Raw genomic sequence first — 23,922 nt, forward strand, 5'->3', positions numbered from 1 at the left:
ACATCACTGTGTGTATTATCCCCTGTACTGTGACATCACTGTGTGTATTATCCCCTGTACTGTGACATCACTGTGTGTATTATCCCCTGTACTGTGACATCACTGTGTGTATTATCCCTGTACTGTGACATCACTGTGTGTATTATCCCTGTACTGTGACATCACTGTGTGTATTATCCCTGTACTGTGACATCACTGTGTGTATTATACCTGTACTGTGACATCACTGTGTGTATTATCCCTGTACTGTGACATCGCTGTGTGTATTATCCTGTACTGTGACATCACTGTGTGTGTATTATTCCTGTACTGTGACATCACTGTGTGTATTATCCTGTACTGTGACATCACTGTGTGTGTATTATTCCTGTACTGTGACATCACTGTGTGTATTATCCCTGTACTGTGACATCACTGTGTATTATCCCTGTACTGTGACATCACTGTGTGTAGTATCCCTGTACTGTGACATCACTGTGTGTATTATACCTGTACTGTGACATCACTGTGTGTATTATCCCTGTACTGTGTCATCACTGTGTGTATTATCCCTGTACTGTGACATCACTGTGTGTATTATCCCTGTACTGTGACGTCACTGTGTGTATTATCTCTGTACTGTGACATCACTGTGTGTATTATCCCTGTACTGTGACATCACTGTGTGTATTATCCCTGTACTGTGACATCACTGTGTGTATTACCCCTGTACTGTGACATCACTGTGTGTATTACCCCTGTACTGTGACATCACTGTGTGTATTACCCCTGTACTGTGACATCACTGTGTGTATTACCCCTGTACTGTGATATCATATTTACTGCTATTTTCCCCTCTTGTCTCAGGGTTCAGAGAGAGCGCCTACGCTTACGCCATTGCTGCTGCCGGAGTGGTTCATGCCGTCTCCAACGCTTGTTCCATGGGTAAATTAAAATCTTGTGGATGTGATGAGAAGAGAAGAGGAGACGAGGAAGCCTTCAGAGCTAAACTCCACAGACTGCAGATGGAAGCCATGAACCGGGGGAAGGGCATGGTCCATGGGGTCATGGAGAACATGCCAGCGGAGGCCCCAGGGCCACAGGACTCATGGGAGTGGGGGGGCTGCAGTCCGGATGTGGATTATGGAGAGCGATTTTCCAGGGATTTCCTGGATTCACGGGAATTGTACAGGGACATTCACGCCCGGATGAGGCTGCACAACAACCGGGTGGGCAGGCAGGTGAGTGATCTACCATCTTCACTTCTTACCATGGTACAAGAGGGGCATCGGCAGCCTACACAATCCAGCAGGGAACAGCCTTCAAGTGGGGATATTACAGAATTCTTTAGAAAAGTCAGCATTCAGGTGTCAGCACTAGGGGGAGCTCAAGAGCTGACTGTACACGTGTTCTTCATATAAATAATCTGCAGTAAGCACCTGGGGTCCCCCTTATGGAGCCGGCAGGATGCATATACATACTCCATGATTAGAGGAATTTTTGGACATCAAGTTCAGTTAGCGGGCAGGATAGGGGTTGTAGTGCTCTATGTATAGTGTAGAATAAAACTGTATTACAGTCATGTCCAGGGGTTGGTCATATTTGGGGTTATACTCTATGCATAGAGACTAATAACACTGTACTACAGTCAGGTCCAGTGGTCAGTCATGTTGGGGGTTGTAGTGCTCTATGTATTGAGTATAATAGATAGTATTATCATTCTGTGTAGTGGTCAGTCATGTTGGGGGTTGTAGTGCTCTATGTATAGAGTGTAATAGATAGTATTATCGTTCTGTGTAGTGGTCAGTCATGTTGGGGGTTGTAGTGCTCTATGTATTGAGTATAATAGATAGTATTATCGTTCTGTGTAGTGGTCAGTCATGTTGGGGGTTGTAGTGCTCTATGTATAGAGTGTAATAGATAGTATTATCGTTCTGTGTAGTGGTCTGTCATGTTGGGGGTTGTAGTGCTCTATGTATAGAGTGTAATAGATAGTATTATCGTTCTGTGTAGTGGTCAGTCATGTTGGGGGTTGTAGTGCTCTATGTATTGAGTATAATAGATAGTATTATCGTTCTGTGTAGTGGTCAGTCATGTTGGGGGTTGTAGTGCTCTATGTATAGAGTGTAATAGATAGTATTATCGTTCTGTGTAGTGGTCTGTCATGTTGGGGGTTGTAGTGCCCTATGTATAGTGTGTAATAGATAGTATTATCGTTCTGTGTAGTGGTCTGTCATGTTGGGGGTTGTAGTGCTTTATGTATTGAGTGTAATAGATAGTATTATCGTTCTGTGTAGTGGTCTGTCATGTTGGGGGTTGTAGTGCTCTATGTATTGAGAATAATAGATAGTATTATCGTTCTGTGTAGTGGTCTGTCATGTTGGGGGTTGTAGTGCTCTATGTATTGAGAATAATAGATAGTATTATCGTTCTGTGTAGTGGTCTGTCATGTTGGGGGTTGTAGTGCTCTATGTTTAAAGTATAACAGAACTGTATTATGATCATATCCAGTGATCTATATACAGAGTATAACAGAACTGTATTATGGTCATGTCAAGTAGCAGGTGATGCTGGGAGTTATTAGCACTGGTGCACTGTGGGTAAATTGGGGTCTATAGGCGCGCTGTTCCTTGCAGGGTGGTTCCTGATGCCCGGCCTTGTCCTGACTATTGTTGAGCCCAGGGCTGAGCCTGCATCTGTGTGTGCAGTTTGTTGTGTCTGTGCATCTATCTGATCCGGACCCCTGAGCCTCTTGGATTGTTCCCACCTGTCATCTTTCTAGCGGTCCGGGGGTCTGGCACTGGGGGGAGGAAGAAGCTTTTGCCTCTGATCTTGGTGTCGTCTGTTGTTCTCTCTGCCATGTTTGATGTTAATTATCCAAATCACCTGCAGCAGCTCCAGGTACAAGTCCCAGCTGTGAGCAGCTCAGTATTAGGAGCGCGGTGTGTGATGGGGAACACAAAAGTGCAGGGGCTGTATGAAGAGGGCTCACAGAGTCAGCCCTCTTCATACAGAGGTGGGGTTTGCTGCATATTGCAGCAAACACCCACCACTAATACCTGCTATCGGTGGTAGCACTGTTCGTGGGTATTAACCCTTCTGATGCCATCTTCGTTCCAATCGTCGCTCCCCAGGGAGCGGCAACAGGTTGCCCTGACAGCCTTGGATCTTTGCCAATGGCTCATTGTAATGAATACTGTGTAAAAACCCCATATACTGCAATACAATAGTATTGCAGTATTTAGTAGGAACCCTACAGAGTCCAAAAAGTTGTAAAAATAGTTTAAAAAAATTAAAACCCCAAAAGATTCAAATCACCCCCTTTCCCTAGAACTGATATAAAACGTAATTTTAAAAAATGTAAAAATCACAAACATGTTAGGTATAGTCTTGGTGAACCCCATAATGGAAAATAGCGTCCAAATGTCCGAAACGCTACTTTTACACCATTTTACATTACATAAAAAATGTAATAAAATGTGATCAAAATTCCTCAAAATAGTAGCAATGAAAACGTGAGCTCATTTTGCAAAAAATGACCCCTCACACGTTCACTGCAGTATGAAAAAGTTATTAGCGTCAGAAAATGGCAAAAAAAAAATTTTCATACACATTCGTTTCATTTTTTAAAACACAATAACACCTGTATAAATTTGGTATCACTGTGATTGTACCGAACCAAAGACTCAAGCAGACGTGTTATTTGGAGCGCAAAGTGAAAGTTGTAAAAACGGAGCCCACAAGAACGTGATGCACATGCGTTTTTCGGTCGGATGCCGGGGCTTCCTGATACAAGTTGCATCCTTCATAGTGTAGTTGATTACAAATCAACCAGTGTTGTGTGGATACAGGTTGTGTGCAGATTATGTGACTTATGTATCACTTTGTAATAGTGTATTCTGGTAGCTTAGGAAGAAGAAGACAGAAAAAGGAATGTCAGGATCAGACTACACAAAGTTTATTTGTAGTCTGTAACAATGGGGACACATAGGTCTGCTCAGGAGATCTAGACACTGAGGGTGGTGTCACACGTCCGTTTTTAAGCAGGCGTTTTCGGTCCATTTAAAACGCATCAGTTTTTTACTGTTTACCATAAGTTCAGCTTAATACATAAACAGGTTCAAAGCAGCCAAACGCATGGAAAACTGTAAAAGACGGATGGACTGAATGGACTGAAAACGCATGCTTAAAAACGGACACACGTAGCGTTTTGAACATGTTTTTGGCCCGTTTTAAGCAGTCCCTTAAAAAAAAAAAAAAAGCATGCCTTTTGTAAATGCAATGTTGACAGCAATGAAATGAGGCAATTCTCCTGCCTGACTTTGCAGTAGCAGAACATGCAAACTGCCTGCACATGTATTTATATACACCCTTTCTTGTTGCGGCTGCACAGAACACAAAATTCTCCACATTTTGGGGCGTTTCGGAGTTCCGTCGGATCCTGCGCCACATTTATCATGCAGAGTCCGACAGAATTGTGTTGCACGCTGAAGGTGCACCCAAAAAAAGGTTGGTGCACTCTGTTGGAGCAGTGCAGGGGGCTCCAGATTCATGAAGAACGTGTGACACAAATCATGTATCTGGCGCCCCCTGCACACTACACAGGTAACTGCGGTTTGCACTGTTTTTTAGTGATGGGAATTCCGGCTCTTCTTAGTGAGCTGGATCATTAGGCTCCACTCACTTCTTCTGGCTCCTGAACTGCTCCCCATTAAATATATAATAGGGAGCTGCAGGCCAGTCAGGCTCCCCGCACCACTCCACTTTTAACCCAATATTATCGGGTAAAAGGGGGTGTGGTGAGCCGATTAGGGGCAAGGTTAATTGAGCCATCGGCTCACTGCAGGGAGACGAAACACGTTGTTCACGCGAAGGAGCCGGCTCTTTGTGCTACCCATCACTGCGGTTTTTGATATACGTGGGCCTATATGCCAACACATGCCACAAGGAGTTGAGTCTGTAAGGACGGAATCTGACCGGACAATCACTTCAAGGAATTATCCTCTTGAAATAAAAAGATTCTGTCCATGAACTGTCTCTGACATTGCAGTTCATTCACATTAAAGTGAATACAGCTCCAGTGCCGTGCTATGCGTTTCTGTGGTAACAGCCTACGAAGAGACCCTGTGTAGTCTGATCCTAAATGTACAGTAGTCTGAAATGAACTCTTTTTCTATGGTCTTATAGTATTTTTTGCTCTGAAAAATGGGTTAGTTCTAATTTTTTGGTGGATGTAATCACCATAATATCTATAAACCCTGATTTCTTGTGGATTTCTCATGACTATATTTCCAATACAATCATTGGCCCCAAATTCTCAAGTCCAGCAGTGGCACTTTCCTTAAATGAGCCCCTCTTGCAGCATCTGTCATCTCCCTGCAGCTTCCTCTTCCTCCTCCATGCTGCCTTTATCTGACAGGCTGGAGGGTATCAGCCTTTAAACAACTATAACTTATGGTGTCATTTTAAAGAGCAGACTCTCCCCTTTAATATTACATAAGGACTGTTACTCTAGGTGCCACAAAATCATAGATATCCAAGGTTTAAGTCACATTTAGGAGTGAAAGCTATATGTGAAAATCACACTGCTGACTGTAGCACAATCAGCAGCAATGACACCAGAACTGTGTCTTAGTGGCCATGGTTCAGAAGATATAGCTATATGTGTCCTTACATTTCAGCCCTACTCTGAAAAGCCTGCAAAATTATGCTAGGGGGTTATTTTTGGGGTAGGATAGCCGCCTCATCCTATAAACACAGTAAGAAAACAACCCCCCCCCCCATGTATCTGATTTATTCTCCGTCACACACAGATACAAAGTGTCTGCCAAAAACATTTCCTGATATTCCAAAATGGTAGCGTCCCATCATGTTACAAAACAGCTGAATAACATTGTGCAATGCGCTTTGATCTTGTCACCGGCTCCACGATATGACAAGTGCGGCCACCATTGTGTAAACACTGGGGGGGGGGACAATAAGTGGGCGCTGTGTTCAGGATGGAGCCGCAGGAACGGGAAGTTTGTGCATAGAGGAGAGATCAGGCATGAAGTGCAGTCTGGGCACACAGGAGATCCCTGCTCTGGAGGTCTTGGGGCAGCTACACCAGAGGCGGTTGGCGGTGATATTTATGATGAGCAGTGTACAGTAATCATCTATGCTTTAGCAGATCAGGAGATCAACTTATAGGAAATCTACCATGAAAATCCATCCTGATAAACCAGGGACATTACTCATAGATCCAGCCACCGGGACTGTGGTATCTTCTTACATTCCTTATCCATGGCCTCCTGCCTTCTAAAATCACCTTATGCTAATAAGCCTGAAGGGCTCCTGGGGGTGTTACCAGAGGCTCTATGTACTGCAAATTCACAGACTGTTACACTGTGCAGGAGCACTTCCCCCTTCCTATGTCTGTTGTAATGTAGCACAGTGGGAGGAGGAGAGTGCTCCTGTACAGTGTAACAGCCTGTGAAGCCACAGCATAGAGGGGCTCTGTTGACATCCCCAGTAAAGTAGATTTTAGAAGGAAGAGGCCATGGATAACAGATATAAGAAGATACCGCAGTCCCGGTGCCAGGATCTATGTGTAATGTCCCTGGTTTATCAGGGTGGATTCTGATGGGAGATTTGGACCACACAACCATAGTACTGACTGTAGAGATACATAGCCTGTGTCTGGTACCAGCTGCCATGGTTCTGATACTGGTGCCATTTAATAGTAATTAAGACATTCCAGGTTAGGAAAGGGTCAACCATACAACGTCATACCCAGTAGTCAGGGCCGGCACCAGCACTGGGCATAGTGCCGGGGACCTGAGCTGCTGGGGGGGCCCACATAAAGCTGTACATAAGGAATCCATGGGTGAGGGGGGCTTTATATAATATAACCATGATGGGGCTGTTTGGGTTGATAAATTAGGGAATATTTTAGGGAACAAGAGACTGTTTTAGCTTCTGATTTTTTAATGCCGCCACATGAGTCCACTACAAAGGAGTCCAATGAGGCTCTGTCGCCCAGGGGCCTACTGTAACCTGGAGCCGACCCTGCCAGTAGTGGAGTACAATATATGCGGTTTGGGCGGTAGCCCGGGTCCAGAGACTTCTAGGGGCTCATGGCCACCCAAACCACTCACCAAAATGTATGCTGAGAAGGACCTTGACCCATGAAATCCTCGTACATCTGTTCCTGCTCTCAATGTACGCAAGAGCCATTTCAGGACCTTTGAAGGTCCTTCCATGGTCCTGAAACCCCAGATTGAAAGCCGGAAAAAGAAAACGTCCTCCATTCTCCAAGTAGCTGATTCTATAACCAGATGTAGGAAGTGATTCCAGACTTGTAGGGGCCATAATAGTCATACACCCCAGGGCCCATGGAGGTCTTCACCCGCCCCTGGTTATACCTTCTTTCCATAATGCCCTAGTGATATTACTGTGCCCTCTAACCCGGTACAATGTTTCTGAAGGCAAGTATTAGTAATACTATGAATACTATGAATACTATGGAGACACATAACACCCGTGATATAGCCAGGCATTTATGACAATGACATCCGTGGATACTGATTGGTTTCTTCGCCTCACAATGCTCTAACGTTACAACAAAGAAATCTGGCACTCTGACATTAGTCTTTGTGATTCTTCATAATTCAGGGTTTGGACCATGAACTGTGCACCGGATCCTTATATGGTTTGGTGTGTAAATTCTTAAAGAAAAAATACTTCCTCTTCTGTAGAGATCACTTTTCAGCAGTCTTGTTATACTGTGAATATAGGTTATGATCACAAGTCTCATTGTCCTCCTCCCCGCACAATGACCTTGGTACAAGTCAAAGAGCATGCCCACAACACTTCCATAGAGGTCTGAAGGTAATGGTCCCCCCCACACACACACACATTGACCATGGTGTAAATAATAGAGCATGCCCACAACACTTCCATAGAGGTCTGAAGGTAATGTTCCCCCCCCCCACACACACATTGACCATGGTGTAAATAATAGAGCATGCCCACAACACTTCCATAGAGGTCTGAAGGTAATGTTCCCCCTCCCCCCCCCCCACACACACACACATATTCCATGGTGTAAATAATAGAGCATGCCCACAACACTTCCATAGAGGTCTGAAGGTAATGGTCCCCCCCATCCCCCCACACACACACATTGACCATGGTGTAAATAATAGAGCATGCCCACAACACTTCCATAGAGGTCTGAAGGTAATGGTCCCCCCCCCCCCCCACACACACACACACACATTGACCATGGTGTAAATAATAGAGCATGCCCACAACACTTCCATAGAGGTCTGAAGGTAATGGTCCCCCCCCCCCCCCACACACACACACACACATTGACCATGGTGTAAATAATAGAGCATGCCCACAACACTTCTATAGAGGTCTGAAGGTAATGGTCCCCCCCATCCCCCCACGCACACACATTGACCATGGTGTAAATAATAGAGCATGCCCACAACACTTCCATAGAGGTCTGAAGGTAATGGTCCCCCCCACCCACACACACACACACATTGACCATGGTGTAAATAATAGAGCATGCCCACAACACTTCCATAGAGGTCTGAAGGTAATGGTTTGTCCCCCCCCCCCCCCACACACACACACATTGACCATGGTGTAAATAATAGAGCATGCCCACAACACTTCCATAGAGGTCTGAAGGTAATGGTCCCCCCCACCCACACACACACACACATTGACCATGGTGTAAATAATAGAGCATGCCCACAACACTCTTCCATAGAGGTCTGAAGGTAATGGTCCCCCCCCCCCCCCCCCCCACACACACACATTGACCATGGTGTAAATAATAGAGCATGCCCACAACACTCTTCCATAGAGGTCTGAAGGTAATGGTCCCCCCCACACACACACATTGACCATGGTGTAAATAATAGAGCATGCCCACAACACTCTTCCATAGAGGTCTGAAGGTAATGGTCCCCCCCCCCCCCACACACACACACATTGACCATGGTGTAAATAATAGAGCATGCCCACAACACTCTTCCATAGAGGTCTGAAGGTAATGGTCCCCCCCCCCCCCCCACACACACACATTGACCATGGTGTAAATAATAGAGCATGCCCACAACACTTCCATAGAGGTCTGAAGGTAATGGTCCCCCCCCCACACACACACACACATTGACCATGGTGTAAATAATAGAGCATGCCCACAACACTTCCATAGAGGTCTGAAGGTAATGGTCCCCCCCCCACACACACACACACATTGACCATGGTGTAAATAATAGAGCATGCCCACAACACTTCCATAGAGGTCTGAAGGTAATGGTCCCCCCCCCCCCCCCCACACACACACACACATTGACCATGGTGTAAATAATAGAGCATGCCCACAACACTTCCATAGAGGTCTGAAGGTAATGGTCCCCCCCCCCCACACACACACATTGACCATGGTGTAAATAATAGAGCATGCCCACAACACTTCCATAGAGGTCTGAAGGTAATGGTTTGTCCCCCCCCCCCCCCCCACACACACACACACATTGACCATGGTGTAAATAATAGAGCATGCCCACAACACTTCCATAGAGGTCTGAAGGTAATGTTCCCCCTCCCCCCCCCCCACACACACACACATATTCCATGGTGTAAATAATAGAGCATGCCCACAACACTTCCATAGAGGTCTGAAGGTAATGGTCCCCCCCCCCCCCCCACACACACACATTGACCATGGTGTAAATAATAGAGCATGCCCACAACACTTCCATAGAGGTCTGAAGGTAATGGTTTGTCCCCCCCCCCCCCCCCCACACACACACACACATTGACCATGGTGTAAATAATAGAGCATGCCCACAACACTTCCATAGAGGTCTGAAGGTAATGTTCCCCCTCCCCCCCCCCCCCACACACACACATTGACCATGGTGTAAATAATAGAGCATGCCCACAACACTTCCATAGAGGTCTGAAGGTAATGTTCCCCCTCCCCCCCCACACACACACACACACATTGACCATGGTGTAAATAATAGAGCATGCCCACAACACTTCCATAGAGGTCTGAAGGTAATGGTCCCCCCCCCCCCACACACACACACACATTGACCATGGTGTAAATAATAGAGCATGCCCACAACACTTCCATAGAGGTCTGAAGGTAATGGTTTGTCCCCCCCCCCCCCCCCCCACACACACACACACATTGACCATGGTGTAAATAATAGAGCATGCCCACAACACTTCCATAGAGGTCTGAAGGTAATGGTCCCCCCCCCCACACACACACATTGACCATGGTGTAAATAATAGAGCATGCCCACAACACTTCCATAGAGGTCTGAAGGTAATGGTTTGTCCCCCCCCCCCCCCCCCCACACACACACACATTGACCATGGTGTAAATAATAGAGCATGCCCACAACACTTCCATAGAGGTCTGAAGGTAATGTTCCCCCTCCCCCCCCCCCACACACACACACATATTCCATGGTGTAAATAATAGAGCATGCCCACAACACTTCCATAGAGGTCTGAAGGTAATGGTCCCCCCCCCCCACACACACACACACATTGACCATGGTGTAAATAATAGAGCATGCCCACAACACTTCCATAGAGGTCTGAAGGTAATGGTTTGTCCCCCCCCCCCCCCACACACACACACATTGACCATGGTGTAAATAATAGAGCATGCCCACAACACTTCCATAGAGGTCTGAAGGTAATGGTCCCCCCCACCCACACACACACACACATTGACCATGGTGTAAATAATAGAGCATGCCCACAACACTCTTCCATAGAGGTCTGAAGGTAATGGTCCCCCCCCCCCCCCCCCCCACACACACACATTGACCATGGTGTAAATAATAGAGCATGCCCACAACACTCTTCCATAGAGGTCTGAAGGTAATGGTCCCCCCCACACACACACATTGACCATGGTGTAAATAATAGAGCATGCCCACAACACTCTTCCATAGAGGTCTGAAGGTAATGGTCCCCCCCCCCCCCACACACACACACATTGACCATGGTGTAAATAATAGAGCATGCCCACAACACTCTTCCATAGAGGTCTGAAGGTAATGGTCCCCCCCCCCCCCCCACACACACACATTGACCATGGTGTAAATAATAGAGCATGCCCACAACACTTCCATAGAGGTCTGAAGGTAATGGTCCCCCCCCCACACACACACACACATTGACCATGGTGTAAATAATAGAGCATGCCCACAACACTTCCATAGAGGTCTGAAGGTAATGGTCCCCCCCCCACACACACACACACATTGACCATGGTGTAAATAATAGAGCATGCCCACAACACTTCCATAGAGGTCTGAAGGTAATGGTCCCCCCCCCCCCCCCCACACACACACACACATTGACCATGGTGTAAATAATAGAGCATGCCCACAACACTTCCATAGAGGTCTGAAGGTAATGGTCCCCCCCCCCCCCCCCCCACACACACACATTGACCATGGTGTAAATAATAGAGCATGCCCACAACACTTCCATAGAGGTCTGAAGGTAATGGTCCCCCCCCCCCCCCCCCCACACACACACACATTGACCATGGTGTAAATAATAGAGCATGCCCACAACACTTCCATAGAGGTCTGAAGGTAATGGTTTGTCCCCCCCCCCCCCCCCACACACACACACATTGACCATGGTGTAAATAATAGAGCATGCCCACAACACTTCCATAGAGGTCTGAAGGTAATGGTTTGTCCCCCCCCCCCCCCCCCCCACACACACACACACATTGACCATGGTGTAAATAATAGAGCATGCCCACAACACTTCCATAGAGGTCTGAAGGTAATGGTCCCCCCCCCCCACACACACACATTGACCATGGTGTAAATAATAGAGCATGCCCACAACACTTCCATAGAGGTCTGAAGGTAATGGTTTGTCCCCCCCCCCCCCCCCACACACACACACACATTGACCATGGTGTAAATAATAGAGCATGCCCACAACACTTCCATAGAGGTCTGAAGGTAATGTTCCCCCTCCCCCCCCCCCACACACACACACATATTCCATGGTGTAAATAATAGAGCATGCCCACAACACTTCCATAGAGGTCTGAAGGTAATGGTCCCCCCCCCCCCCCCCACACACACACATTGACCATGGTGTAAATAATAGAGCATGCCCACAACACTTCCATAGAGGTCTGAAGGTAATGGTTTGTCCCCCCCCCCCCCCCCACACACACACACACATTGACCATGGTGTAAATAATAGAGCATGCCCACAACACTTCCATAGAGGTCTGAAGGTAATGTTCCCCCTCCCCCCCCCCCCCCACACACACACATTGACCATGGTGTAAATAATAGAGCATGCCCACAACACTTCCATAGAGGTCTGAAGGTAATGTTCCCCCTCCCCCCCCACACACACACACACACATTGACCATGGTGTAAATAATAGAGCATGCCCACAACACTTCCATAGAGGTCTGAAGGTAATGGTCCCCCCCCCCCCACACACACACACACATTGACCATGGTGTAAATAATAGAGCATGCCCACAACACTTCCATAGAGGTCTGAAGGTAATGGTTTGTCCCCCCCCCCCCCCCCCACACACACACACACATTGACCATGGTGTAAATAATAGAGCATGCCCACAACACTTCCATAGAGGTCTGAAGGTAATGGTCCCCCCCCCCACACACACACATTGACCATGGTGTAAATAATAGAGCATGCCCACAACACTTCCATAGAGGTCTGAAGGTAATGGTTTGTCCCCCCCCCCCCCCCCACACACACACACATTGACCATGGTGTAAATAATAGAGCATGCCCACAACACTTCCATAGAGGTCTGAAGGTAATGTTCCCCCTCCCCCCCCCCCACACACACACACATATTCCATGGTGTAAATAATAGAGCATGCCCACAACACTTCCATAGAGGTCTGAAGGTAATGGTCCCCCCCCCCCACACACACACACACATTGACCATGGTGTAAATAATAGAGCATGCCCACAACACTTCCATAGAGGTCTGAAGGTAATGGTTTGTCCCCCCCCCCCCCCCCCACACACACACATTGACCATGGTGTAAATAATAGAGCATGCCCACAACACTTCCATAGAGGTCTGAAGGTAATGGTCCCCCCCCCCACACACACACACAATGACCATGGTGTAAATAATAGAGCATGCCCACAACACTTCCATAGAGGTCTGAAGGTAATGGTCCCCCCCCCCCCCCCACACACACACATTGACCATGGTGTAAATAATAGAGCATGCCCACAACACTTCCATAGAGGTCTGAAGGTAATGTTCCCCCTCCCCCCCCCCCCCCACACACACACATTGACCATGGTGTAAATAATAGAGCATGCCCACAACACTTCCATAGAGGTCTGAAGGTAATGTTCCCCCTCCCCCCCCACACACACACACACATATTCCATGGTGTAAATAATAGAGCATGCCCACAACACTTCCATAGAGGTCTGAAGGTAATGGCCCCCCCCCCCCACACACACACACATTGACCATGGTGTAAATAATAGAGCATGCCCACAACACTTCCATAGAGGTCTGAAGGTAATGGCCCCCCCCCCACACACACACATTGACCATGGTGTAAATAATAGAGCATGCCCACAACACTTCCATAGAGGTCTGAAGGTAATGGCCCCCCCCCCCACACACACACACACATTGACCATGGTGTAAATAATAGAGCATGCCCACAACACTCTTCCATAGAGTCTACAAGTTATAGTCACACCTCCCCTACTGTCCCTCTCCGCGCAAAGACCATGGTGCAAGTCACAGAGCATGCCCACAACACTCTTTCATAGAGGGCAATTGTTATTGGTCACCTTCCCTATTCTCCCTTGCTGCAGAAAGACCATGGTGCAAGTCACAGAGCACGCCCACAACCGTTTTCCATAGAGGTTTATAGGTCATGGTCTAAGCTTCCGCACTCTCCCTCCGAGTCACAGAGCATGCCCACATAGTCCTCTTTCAATGAAGCATCTCCAAATGCTGCTAACAGTAGCTGAGTATCTGGCGGACAGAAAATAGATATCTTGGAAAAGAGAATTAAAACAGATTACAAAATAAGCTTGTGCATCAGTATCTAAACAATTGACGTGGACGACACATTCCCTTTAAGAACAGGCCCAGCGTGATGGATACTGTTACATGTTACCGTCACATTACACGTCTGTTTGATACCAGTCAGTGACACAAGTCACTTGTCATACCCCAGAGCTACCGACCCCGAGCATAGCTGAAGTGTGACCCTTAACCCCTCTCCTACTTGACCTACCTGTGACCTCCACCTTCACCTGCGGGGCGCGTACGGCGTTTCAGAAAACAACTTGTCAGGAGAGCTTTAAGCTTTTCTACCAATTTGCTCCAGGCTTGTTTCCATAAATCTTTAAGCCTTCATTTTATTCACAAAAGTCTCATATTGACAGTCAAAGCAAAAAAAAAAATAAATTATTAACCCTACATTACCCAAATGCCATGGCTGGGAAAAGGGAAGGGTATAACTAGCTAACATGCCATGCTTGCTGTCAGGGAATGGAAACCTGCATCATCTTATCTTTGGATATGTGGCAGGCCAAGTACAAGTCTAGTAGCGCTCCGTTCCTGACAGAACCATTATGGGTTCATGGGATCCATTGGTCACCAATGTTCTGTATTGTGAGACCTGCCAAGCTTCATTCAGATTTCCAGTACGGAAGCCACAATATATAACTATCTGGAGCAGCCAATTAGAGAATGTGTTGCACTTTGTAACTAATGGTTACTGGGACAATATTGATACAAATCAGTTATACTAAGGGGTCAGTATGTTACACAGGCATCGCAGCCACAAGAGGGTGGATATGTCTGTTAGGGCTCATTCACACTGCCGTCTGCGTAGCCCCATAGACGGCAATAGCGGCGCGGCGGGGATCCGGTGCCCAGGCCGCACACCGCAAAAAAGATAGAGCTTGCTCTATCTTTCGGCGTGTGTGCGGCCGTGTGCCGCTTTTTCCTATGGAGGGATCACCTCCTCCTCACCTCCAGCACACGGCGGTATGTCCGCACGGTGGGCATACCGCGTGTGAATGTACCCTTACCTGTAGGAGATATTATGAGAACAGAGCGCTGGAGGGAACTCATCAGCAGTAGTGGCCGTATGAACTACAGCCAACGTTAGGTGTTGTCTCTGGAGAGATGTGTTGTTATACCTTTGTGTCTGTTGTTAGTAGCAGCAGAACTGTGAAATATGCATTTCTATTCTAGGGTTGTAACGTCTCAAAGGGTACAAGGGACATATCCTCACACTGCTGTGCTTTGCGTACTCTGCAGCCAGAGTATTGTACATGTAAAGATGTGTAATTGTACCTTTGTGTATGTAGTTAGTAGCAGCAGGACTGTGAAATATGAGTTCATATGCAAAAATTGCTAAGAGCACAGATCATTGCAGTGTGAGTTCAAGGCCTCCAGTGCACTTGGAGAAGTTACAATCCTGGAATATAAATCCATATGTCACAGTCCTGCGACTAATAGCAACATATATAAAGGTCTGATTACACATCTCTCTGGCTGCATTCTACATGGCCACAGCTGCTGACAGGTTCTCTTTACATAATGTTAGTTCTCCAAGGTTGAGACCTGACCCATATGTTGCTTTATCGTAAAATGAACAGGGTGAAGAAATTGCAGGCTGTGAATGTTGAAAAAAGGACAGTTGGTGCTGTTGACTGATCATATTAATAATTTGCATAATTAATCTCAAATAAGAACAGATCTGTCAACAGCAGCTTGCTGACAGTTTCACTTGTGTTGCAAATTTGCTGTTCCACTGTTGAGCAAAGGTGGTGTATACAGACATTGAGCAACATATACTAAGAGTACATTCACGTGATGCCGCAAAGTCTTCAGTCCTACCAGATGCAGAATATTATGTCTACTAGGATCTGGGGTGGGGTGAAACATATTTGCCTGGAGTGTCCCTTTAAAATAGAAAATATGCATTTCCAGTTTTATAGATCCAAAATTGAATGGCCCAGATATATCATTGTGTCTGCGCCAATATTTTTGTCTAAATTTGCACTATAAAAGAATGGGGCACATTTACTTACCCGGTCCTGTCGCGATCCCGCGGTGCATTGTCCGACGTGGATTCGGGTTTGGCACGATTCACTAAGATCGTGCGTCCAATTTCCTGCAGGTGTTGCTGCTGCGCCGAGGTCCGCCAGAGTTCACCTGCTTCTTCCCGCTGCATGTGAGTGCATGATCTTGCGACCCATTAGTTTTTAAATTCCGCAGTTTTTCCGAATCCGTCGGGCTGTCCGACAGCCACGCCCCGGATTTCTGTTGCGTGCAAGCCGGCAAGCTGTTGTGTGCAAGTCCGTGGACCCTTAGTAAATGTACCCCAATGTCTTTGGAGCTTGCACAAGTATTTATGAAGGGTTGCATCTAAAGGGGGTGTTAGTGTTTAGTTGGGGTCCCATCGCAGTGCAGATTGCGCAAAGTAAGTGAACATCGCGCGCCACTATTAGATTATCTGGTGCAACTGCAAATGAGTGAGGAAACTGCACTGAGTAGACAGCACCACTTTTGATACATTTGCACCAATGTGTTTCCAACAGCATCAATTGTATAAAGTATATATTTATGTTGTAGTGTAGATTCAGCTGAGAGCTACAATTATAAGCTAAATAGTGTAACAAAATGAGACTCCAGCGCAGAGAGATTTGATACATAACTGTGACAAACCCTTCACTGTGGGAAAATTAAGTTTCGCTTGTGTTCATTCACTGACAACAAGCACAGAACCCTGAGCAGTAGGAAATAACAGATTTTTTGCTCATTTTTCAGGTTGTGATGGAGAACATGAAGAGGAAGTGCAAATGTCACGGCACGTCCGGGAGCTGCCAGCTGAAGACCTGCTGGCAGGTGACTCCTGACTTCCGGATGATAGGTTCCCTTTTGAAGGAGCGCTTTGCAGTAGCCACCATAATCCGGCCCCATAACCGTAATAACGGACAGCTGGGTCAGCTGGACCACAATCACGCTCCGTATAGGAGACGAGCTGGGATCACGGACCTGGTCTACTTTGAGAAGTCACCGGATTTCTGCGAGCAGGAGCTCCATCTGGACTCGGCTGGGACGCAGGGGCGGATATGTAACAAAACCAGCCCAGGGATGGACAACTGTGAGAGCCTGTGCTGCGGCCGCGGACACAACATACTGCGACAGACCCGCAGCGAGAGGTGCAACTGCAAATTCCACTGGTGCTGCTACGTGGTGTGCGAGGAGTGCCAGATCACAGAGTGGGTGAGCGTGTGCAAGTAACGGGGTGGCGGCACACACCGCCACAGCGTGCAAGGCCACTGATCACACAGACACGGATCTGGATGGGACAGACTGGGAGCATAGGTTCCATGTAATGAACATGTGTATATAAGATCTATCACGTTCTCTAGACAATGTAAGGGTTAATCCATACTACTACAGAGCTGTATGGCAGCACATGTTCATAGTGTGCACCCCAATATCGCTCAGTACCTCCCCCTCTGACACCACAGATGTACAGTGGCCATACAAGCTGTGCACCACTCATGGTAGCCAGAAAATGAGGGTCAGGGACCACTCTTAAAATATTCCCAAAGAAGTGAATTGAGAGTTTGCCACCAGACCACCTACTGCAGTCATAACATGGAGGGTTGGGGTAACCCCAATCATGAGATACCACTAATGAAGTGGAGAGAGGGCGCCGCGCACACCCTGCTACCTCTCCAGCAGCAGATCCCAAATGTGACTATACCAGAAATCTCCCAGATAATAAAAAACCTCTTCATGCTGCAATACTATAAAGAGGCTTAGGACAAGGGTGGCGCTGCTTCTGGGGGGAAAAGACAACTTTTGTTAAATGCTATGCATGTCCCCTCCATGGTTCTACAGCAACAAAGATGTGAGCCTGGTCCTATGGCGGTATAGTAAAGGGTTAAGAGCGGTAGAGCGGCGCTATCACCTGGCACGTACAGTCTAATAAACAATTATTCCTGGCTGACAGCTAGAACGTTCTGCGGATCCTCGGAGCTCATTACATGTAAACCTGAGATTAAATAAAAAACTTCACACCTGCTGGAATCCCCTGAGGACTCCTGTATACATAGTGACACATCGTCTGCTCCGCATACCAGGAATACTTCCACAGGATAATGTTTGTCTATAGGTGACGGTTTTATTTATTTTACCGGATAGCATGTGACTTCCCAGCTGTTGTGGAGCTGGAGGCATGCTGGGACTTGTAGTGCAGGGCTGCAAAGTCACAACATGCCTTGGCCCGGGGCGCTGGTCTGTACTGTGCAGATATGAGAACGGCGGAATTCGGTTAGACGACTTTTTGTGGCAGTTTTCCTGCTCGATTTAAAAAAAAAATTATTTTTTTGCTGTAATCGTTTGTAAATTACGACACAAAATGACTTTAAATCGAGTACATTTAAGGAAACGTCATTGTATAAATGAAAAGTTCTGCAACTTTCTAATACAGGAAGTCCCCTACTTAGGAACAACCAACTTACAGACGACCCCTAGTTACAAACAGACCTCTGGATGTTGGTAATTTAATTTTAGGCTACAATAATCAGCTATAACAGTTATTATCACAGGCGTCTGTAATGAAGCTTTATTGTTAATCTTGATTCTTATGAGAATCCAACATTTTTAAAATCCAATTGTCACCAAAAAAAATTTAGCTTGGATTACAATGATAAAATATACAATTCCGACTTACATACAAATTCAACTTAAGAACAAACCTACAGACCCTATCTTGTAGGTAACCCGGGGACTGCCTGTATACCTTGTGTTTAAGTTTTTTCGACATTTCAAGATCTCGGTTTACTTATTAAGGCTGCAGTCACACTTTCCGCTAACGTTGCGTTAGGTAACGCGCAGGGGCGGGGCTCAGCTCTATCGCTATCCAGCACCCAGTGTCTTGTATTGTTTACATGCAAGCCACCAAAGTGTTACATGTGACAGCACCTTTCGGGAATTTATTCCCGGTGTGCAAAAAGATACAGCCGGCGACTTTTCACATATGAAAAGTTGCTGGCGGCAGCGAGAGCACTGGCGCAGGGACAGTAACGCCCCACGCCCCCCCCCACCCCACGGCTGGCCGCACCCCGCCCCCTTTACGCCGACTGGCGTGAAAGTGGCACATTGGGGCAAATACTGTATATACTCGAGTATAAGCCGACCCGAGTATAAGCCGAGACCCCTAATTTCAACACAAAAAACTGGGAAAATCTATTGACTCGAGTATAAGCCGAGGGTGGGAAATGCATTGGTTACAGCCTCCCAGTATATAGTCTGCCAGCCCCTGTAGCATACAGCCTGCCCAACCCCTGTAGCATACAGCCTGCCCAACCCCTGTAGAAGGAAAAAAAATAACACTGTACTCATCTTTCCAACGTCCCCCATAGGTCCTCTTCTGTCTCAGACTGTCTCAGACAGAAGAGGACCTATGGGTGACGTCAGAAAGGTGAGTTTTGTCTTTATGTTTTTAGTTGACTCGAGTATAAGCCGAGTTAGGGTTTTTGAGCACAAATTTTGTGCTGAAAAACTAGGCTTATACTCGAGTATATAAGGTAATCGCAATAAGCTAGCATTTGTGATTATTTCAGGGTCCTGATAAATACCCCCCCTAGAGCTTGTTAGAACTGAGTATCAGAAAGTATCAGTGAGAGGAAAATCTTCAGGATCAATCCAGGATAATTCACTGGTCTAGGAGTGAATGTAATTACAGCTGCTATGAGAAGTGTTGGGTATGTACTGGTAGCTTTTATTCACTGAAAGCAAGCAGCAGTTTTGCCCGGAGACTGACAAACGAAAGGAATTTTAGAAAGCAGAGCAATATTTAAGATTTAGAGAGGTCTCAACCGTTGATTTAAGCTGATTGCAAGAAACCCGTTGTGCGTTGCCACATGAATCCGCTACAATGAATATGTCTTCATCAGTGTAGACCGGCATCACATCAAATCTGTGGCAGAAATACTAAATATCCAACACAAATAATTGTTATATTGCAGGACTGTAGCTTATCTAAGAGCGTAGGAGGAAGGTCCTCACACTGCTGTGCTCTGTGCTCCCTGCACTGAACAACAGCAAAGCTCCTCCCTTCCCCCTATATGTATTGATCCAGAAGGCTGCAACAGCTTTTACTCAAAGCAGGGAACAGTTCAGTGCAGAAATCTAAGAGCACAGCAGTGTGAGGACACCACTTAGAGAGGCTACACATTTCTCTGGGGACAATATTGGCTGCAGAGAGCACAGACCACAGCCGTGTGGAAACACGCCCCAAGTGCACTCGGAAGGGGCTACAATCCTGGAATATAAATCCACTTTTCACAGTCCTGCTGCTACAACATACACACACAAAACTATGATTACACATCTCTCCAGGGACAATACATAACACTGGCTGCAGAGAGCACAGAGCACAGCAGTGTGAGGTCTGATTACACATCTCTCCAGGGACAATACATAACACTGGCTGCAGAGAACACAGAGCACAGCAGTGTGAGGTCTGATTACACAGCTCTCCAGGGACAATACATAACACTGGCTGCAGAGAGCACAGAGCACAGCAGTGTGAGGTCTGATTACACATCTCTCCAGGGACAGTACATAACACTGGCTGCAGAGAGCACAGAGCACAGCAGTGTGAGGTCTGATTACACATCTCTCCAGGGACAATACATAACACTGGCTGCAGACAGCACAGAGCACAGCAGTGTGAGGTCTGATTACACATCTCTCCAGGGAAAATACATAACACTGGCTGCAGAGAGCACAGAGCACAGCAGTGTGAGGTCTGATTACACATCTCTCCAGGGACAATACATAACACTGGCTGCAGAGAGCACAGAGCACAGTAGTGTGAGGTCTGATTACACATCTCTCCAGGGACAATACATAACACTGGCTGCAGAGAGCACAGAGCACAGCAGTGTGAGGTCTGATTACACATCTCTCCAGGGACAATACATAACACTGGCTGCAGAGAGCACAGAGCACAGCAGTGTGAGGTGTGATTACACATCTCTCCAGGGACAGTACATAACACTGGCTGCAGAGAGCACAGAGCACAGCAGTATGAGGTCTGATTACACATCTCTCCAGGGACAGTACATAACACTGGCTGCAGAGAGCACAGAGCACAGCAGTGTGAGGTCTGATTACACATCTCTCCAGGGACAATACATAACACTGGCTGCAGACAGCACAGAGCACAGCAGTGTGAGGTCTGATTACACATCTCTCCAGGGACAATACATAACACTGGCTGCAGAGAGCACAGCAGTGTGAGGTCTGATTACACATCTCTCCAGGGACAATACATAACACTGGCTGCAGAGAGCACAGAGCACAGCAGTGTGAGGTCTGATTACACATCTCTCCAGGGGCAATACATAACACTGGCTGCAGAGAGCACAGAGCACAGCAGTGTGAGGTCTGATTACACATTTCTCCAGGGACAATACATAACACTGGCTGCAGAGAGCACAGCAGTGTGAGGTCTGATTACACATCTCTCCAGGGACAATACATAACACTGGCTGCAGAGAGCACAGAGCACAGCAGTGTGAGGTCTGATTACACATCTCTCCAGGGGCAATACATAACACTGGCTGCAGAGAGCACAGAGCACAGCAGTGTGAGGTGTGATTACACATCTCTCCAGGGACAGTACATAACACTGGCTGCAGAGAGCACAGAGCACAGCAGTATGAGGTCTGATTACACATCTCTCCAGGGACAGTACATAACACTGGCTGCAGAGAGCACAGAGCACAGCAGTGTGAGGTCTGATTACACATCTCTCCAGGGACAATACATAACACTGGCTGCAGACAGCACAGAGCACAGCAGTGTGAGGTGTGATTACACATCTCTCCAGGGACAATACATAACACTGGCTGCAGAGAGCACAGCAGTGTGAGGTCTGATTACACATCTCTCCAGGGACAATACATAACACTGGCTGCAGAGAGCACAGAGCACAGCAGTGTGAGGTCTGATTACACATCTCTCCAGGGAAAATACATAACACTGGCTGCAGAGAGCACAGAGCACAGCAGTGTGAGGTCTGATTACACATCTCTCCAGGGACAATACATAACACTGGCTACAGAGAGCACAGAGCACAGCAGTGTGAGGTCTGATTACACATCTCTCCAGGGACAATGCATAACACTGGCTGCAGAGAGCACAGAGCACAGCAGTGTGAGGTCTGATTACACATCTCTCCAGGGAAAATACATAACACTGGCTGCAGAGAGCACAGAGCACAGCAGTGTGAGGTCTGATTACACATCTCTCCAGGGACAATACATAACACTGGCTGCAGAGAGCACAGAGCACAGCAGTGTGAGGTCTGATTACACATCTCTCCAGGGACAATGCATAACACTGGCTGCAGAGAGCACAGCAGTGTGAGGTCTGATTACACATCTCTCCAGGGACAATACATAACACTGGCTGCAGAGAGCACAGAGCACAGCAGTGTGAGGTCTGATTACACATCTCTCCAGGGACAATACATAACACTGGCTGCACAGAGCACAGCAGTGTGAGGTCTGATTACACATCTCTCCAGGGAAAATACATAACACTGGCTGCAGAGAGCACAGAGCACAGCAGTGTGAGGTCTGATTACACATCTCTCCAGGGACAATACATAACACTGGCTGCAGTTTGTATGGTCACATCTGCTGACAGATTTACAGAATGAAGAGGCTGTTGCGACCATATATGTGTATATAACTGTATCCAGGGGCTCTCAGGGCTGGAGAAATGTGCGGGACAGCACTCATCAAAGGGGGCAGAGGAGTTATATGTCAATTATTTGGTTAAGCATCGCTTGGCTGACAATAGAAAACAATAGAGTGCATTTAACTGCACATTAAAAAGAAGCTCGGATAGTTATGGTGGATTGTGCCCATGCTGACGACCTGGAAGTAATGGACAGTTAGTGTCAGTGAAGTCCCAGGAGATATTAGTGCAGGGAGCGCAACGCTGCACAATAATTCATGTCCTACTTAACCCGAGGAAATCACAATGAATGATTAATAGTGAATACATCTACCATCAGGGGTGTTAGGATCCCACCCTGTGACGGACCCAGATCCTCTCTGGCGCCCCTCCTGGTCATACACTACAGCAGGAATGAGAGGTGATACATTGTATATAGGATCCATGTCTTGTTTGTACTTGTAGATATATTATGCTGTTATTATATTGTAAGTTATTTTCTTATGGAAAAAATAAAACATTGCTTTGGACGTGTCATCATTTTTGGTCATTCCGGTCTCCAGTTATTATGCATGGTGAAGAAGAAAAGTTCTGTTGTAGAAAAGTCTTAAAAGAAAACCTACCATTTGTTTTTATACATTGTAAACATACCTTGAGAATGCTGTAGCTACACGGATGCAGAAACATATCTTGTTTAATCCCTGGTCCGAGTGATTTTACTAAAAAAAATTATTATAAAATTCAGGACCTTCGGAAAGCTGGGTTGCATGCTGGCTGCTGTTCATAAACACATTACATGGAGCTACCTGAACTGTCCAGACAGAAGTAATCAACCTGAGCTGGATGACTCATACACAGCAGCTGGGGGATGGTGCAGCGATTGATTACTTCTGCCTGTCAGGGACCACACAGTGATGATATCATTCTCTGAAGCAGTGTATAATTAGTGTAAGGAGGAGAAGCGCTGAGCAGGCATTGGCATAATTTTATAATTGTTTTTTCAGCAAAAGCACTCAATTCAGGGATGAAACAAGATATGTTTCTGCATCAGTCTAGCTACAGCATTCTCAAGGTATGTTTGGTTCACAATCCATGACAACAAATAGTAAATTTCCTTT

The 23,922-nt window shown here is 46.7% G+C and overlaps 1 protein-coding gene across 1 annotated transcript in view; it reads left to right on the plus strand.

Annotated features, from left to right (window-relative positions):
* WNT10A (Wnt family member 10A) overlaps window positions 1-23,329 on the plus strand; it is a 69,870-nt gene extending 46,541 nt beyond the window's left edge. The window contains exons 3-4 of the mRNA XM_072122328.1: window positions 847-1,220; window positions 16,862-23,329. Of these exons, the coding sequence (XP_071978429.1) occupies window positions 847-1,220; window positions 16,862-17,338 (851 nt within the window). The 3' untranslated portion in view covers window positions 17,339-23,329. The remainder of the gene's footprint in view (window positions 1-846; window positions 1,221-16,861) is intronic.
* Window positions 23,330-23,922: the final 593 nt, after the last annotated feature.

This window comes from Engystomops pustulosus, chromosome 8, assembly GCF_040894005.1.
Source record: "Engystomops pustulosus chromosome 8, aEngPut4.maternal, whole genome shotgun sequence".
NCBI classification, from domain to species: domain Eukaryota; kingdom Metazoa; phylum Chordata; class Amphibia; order Anura; family Leptodactylidae; genus Engystomops; species Engystomops pustulosus.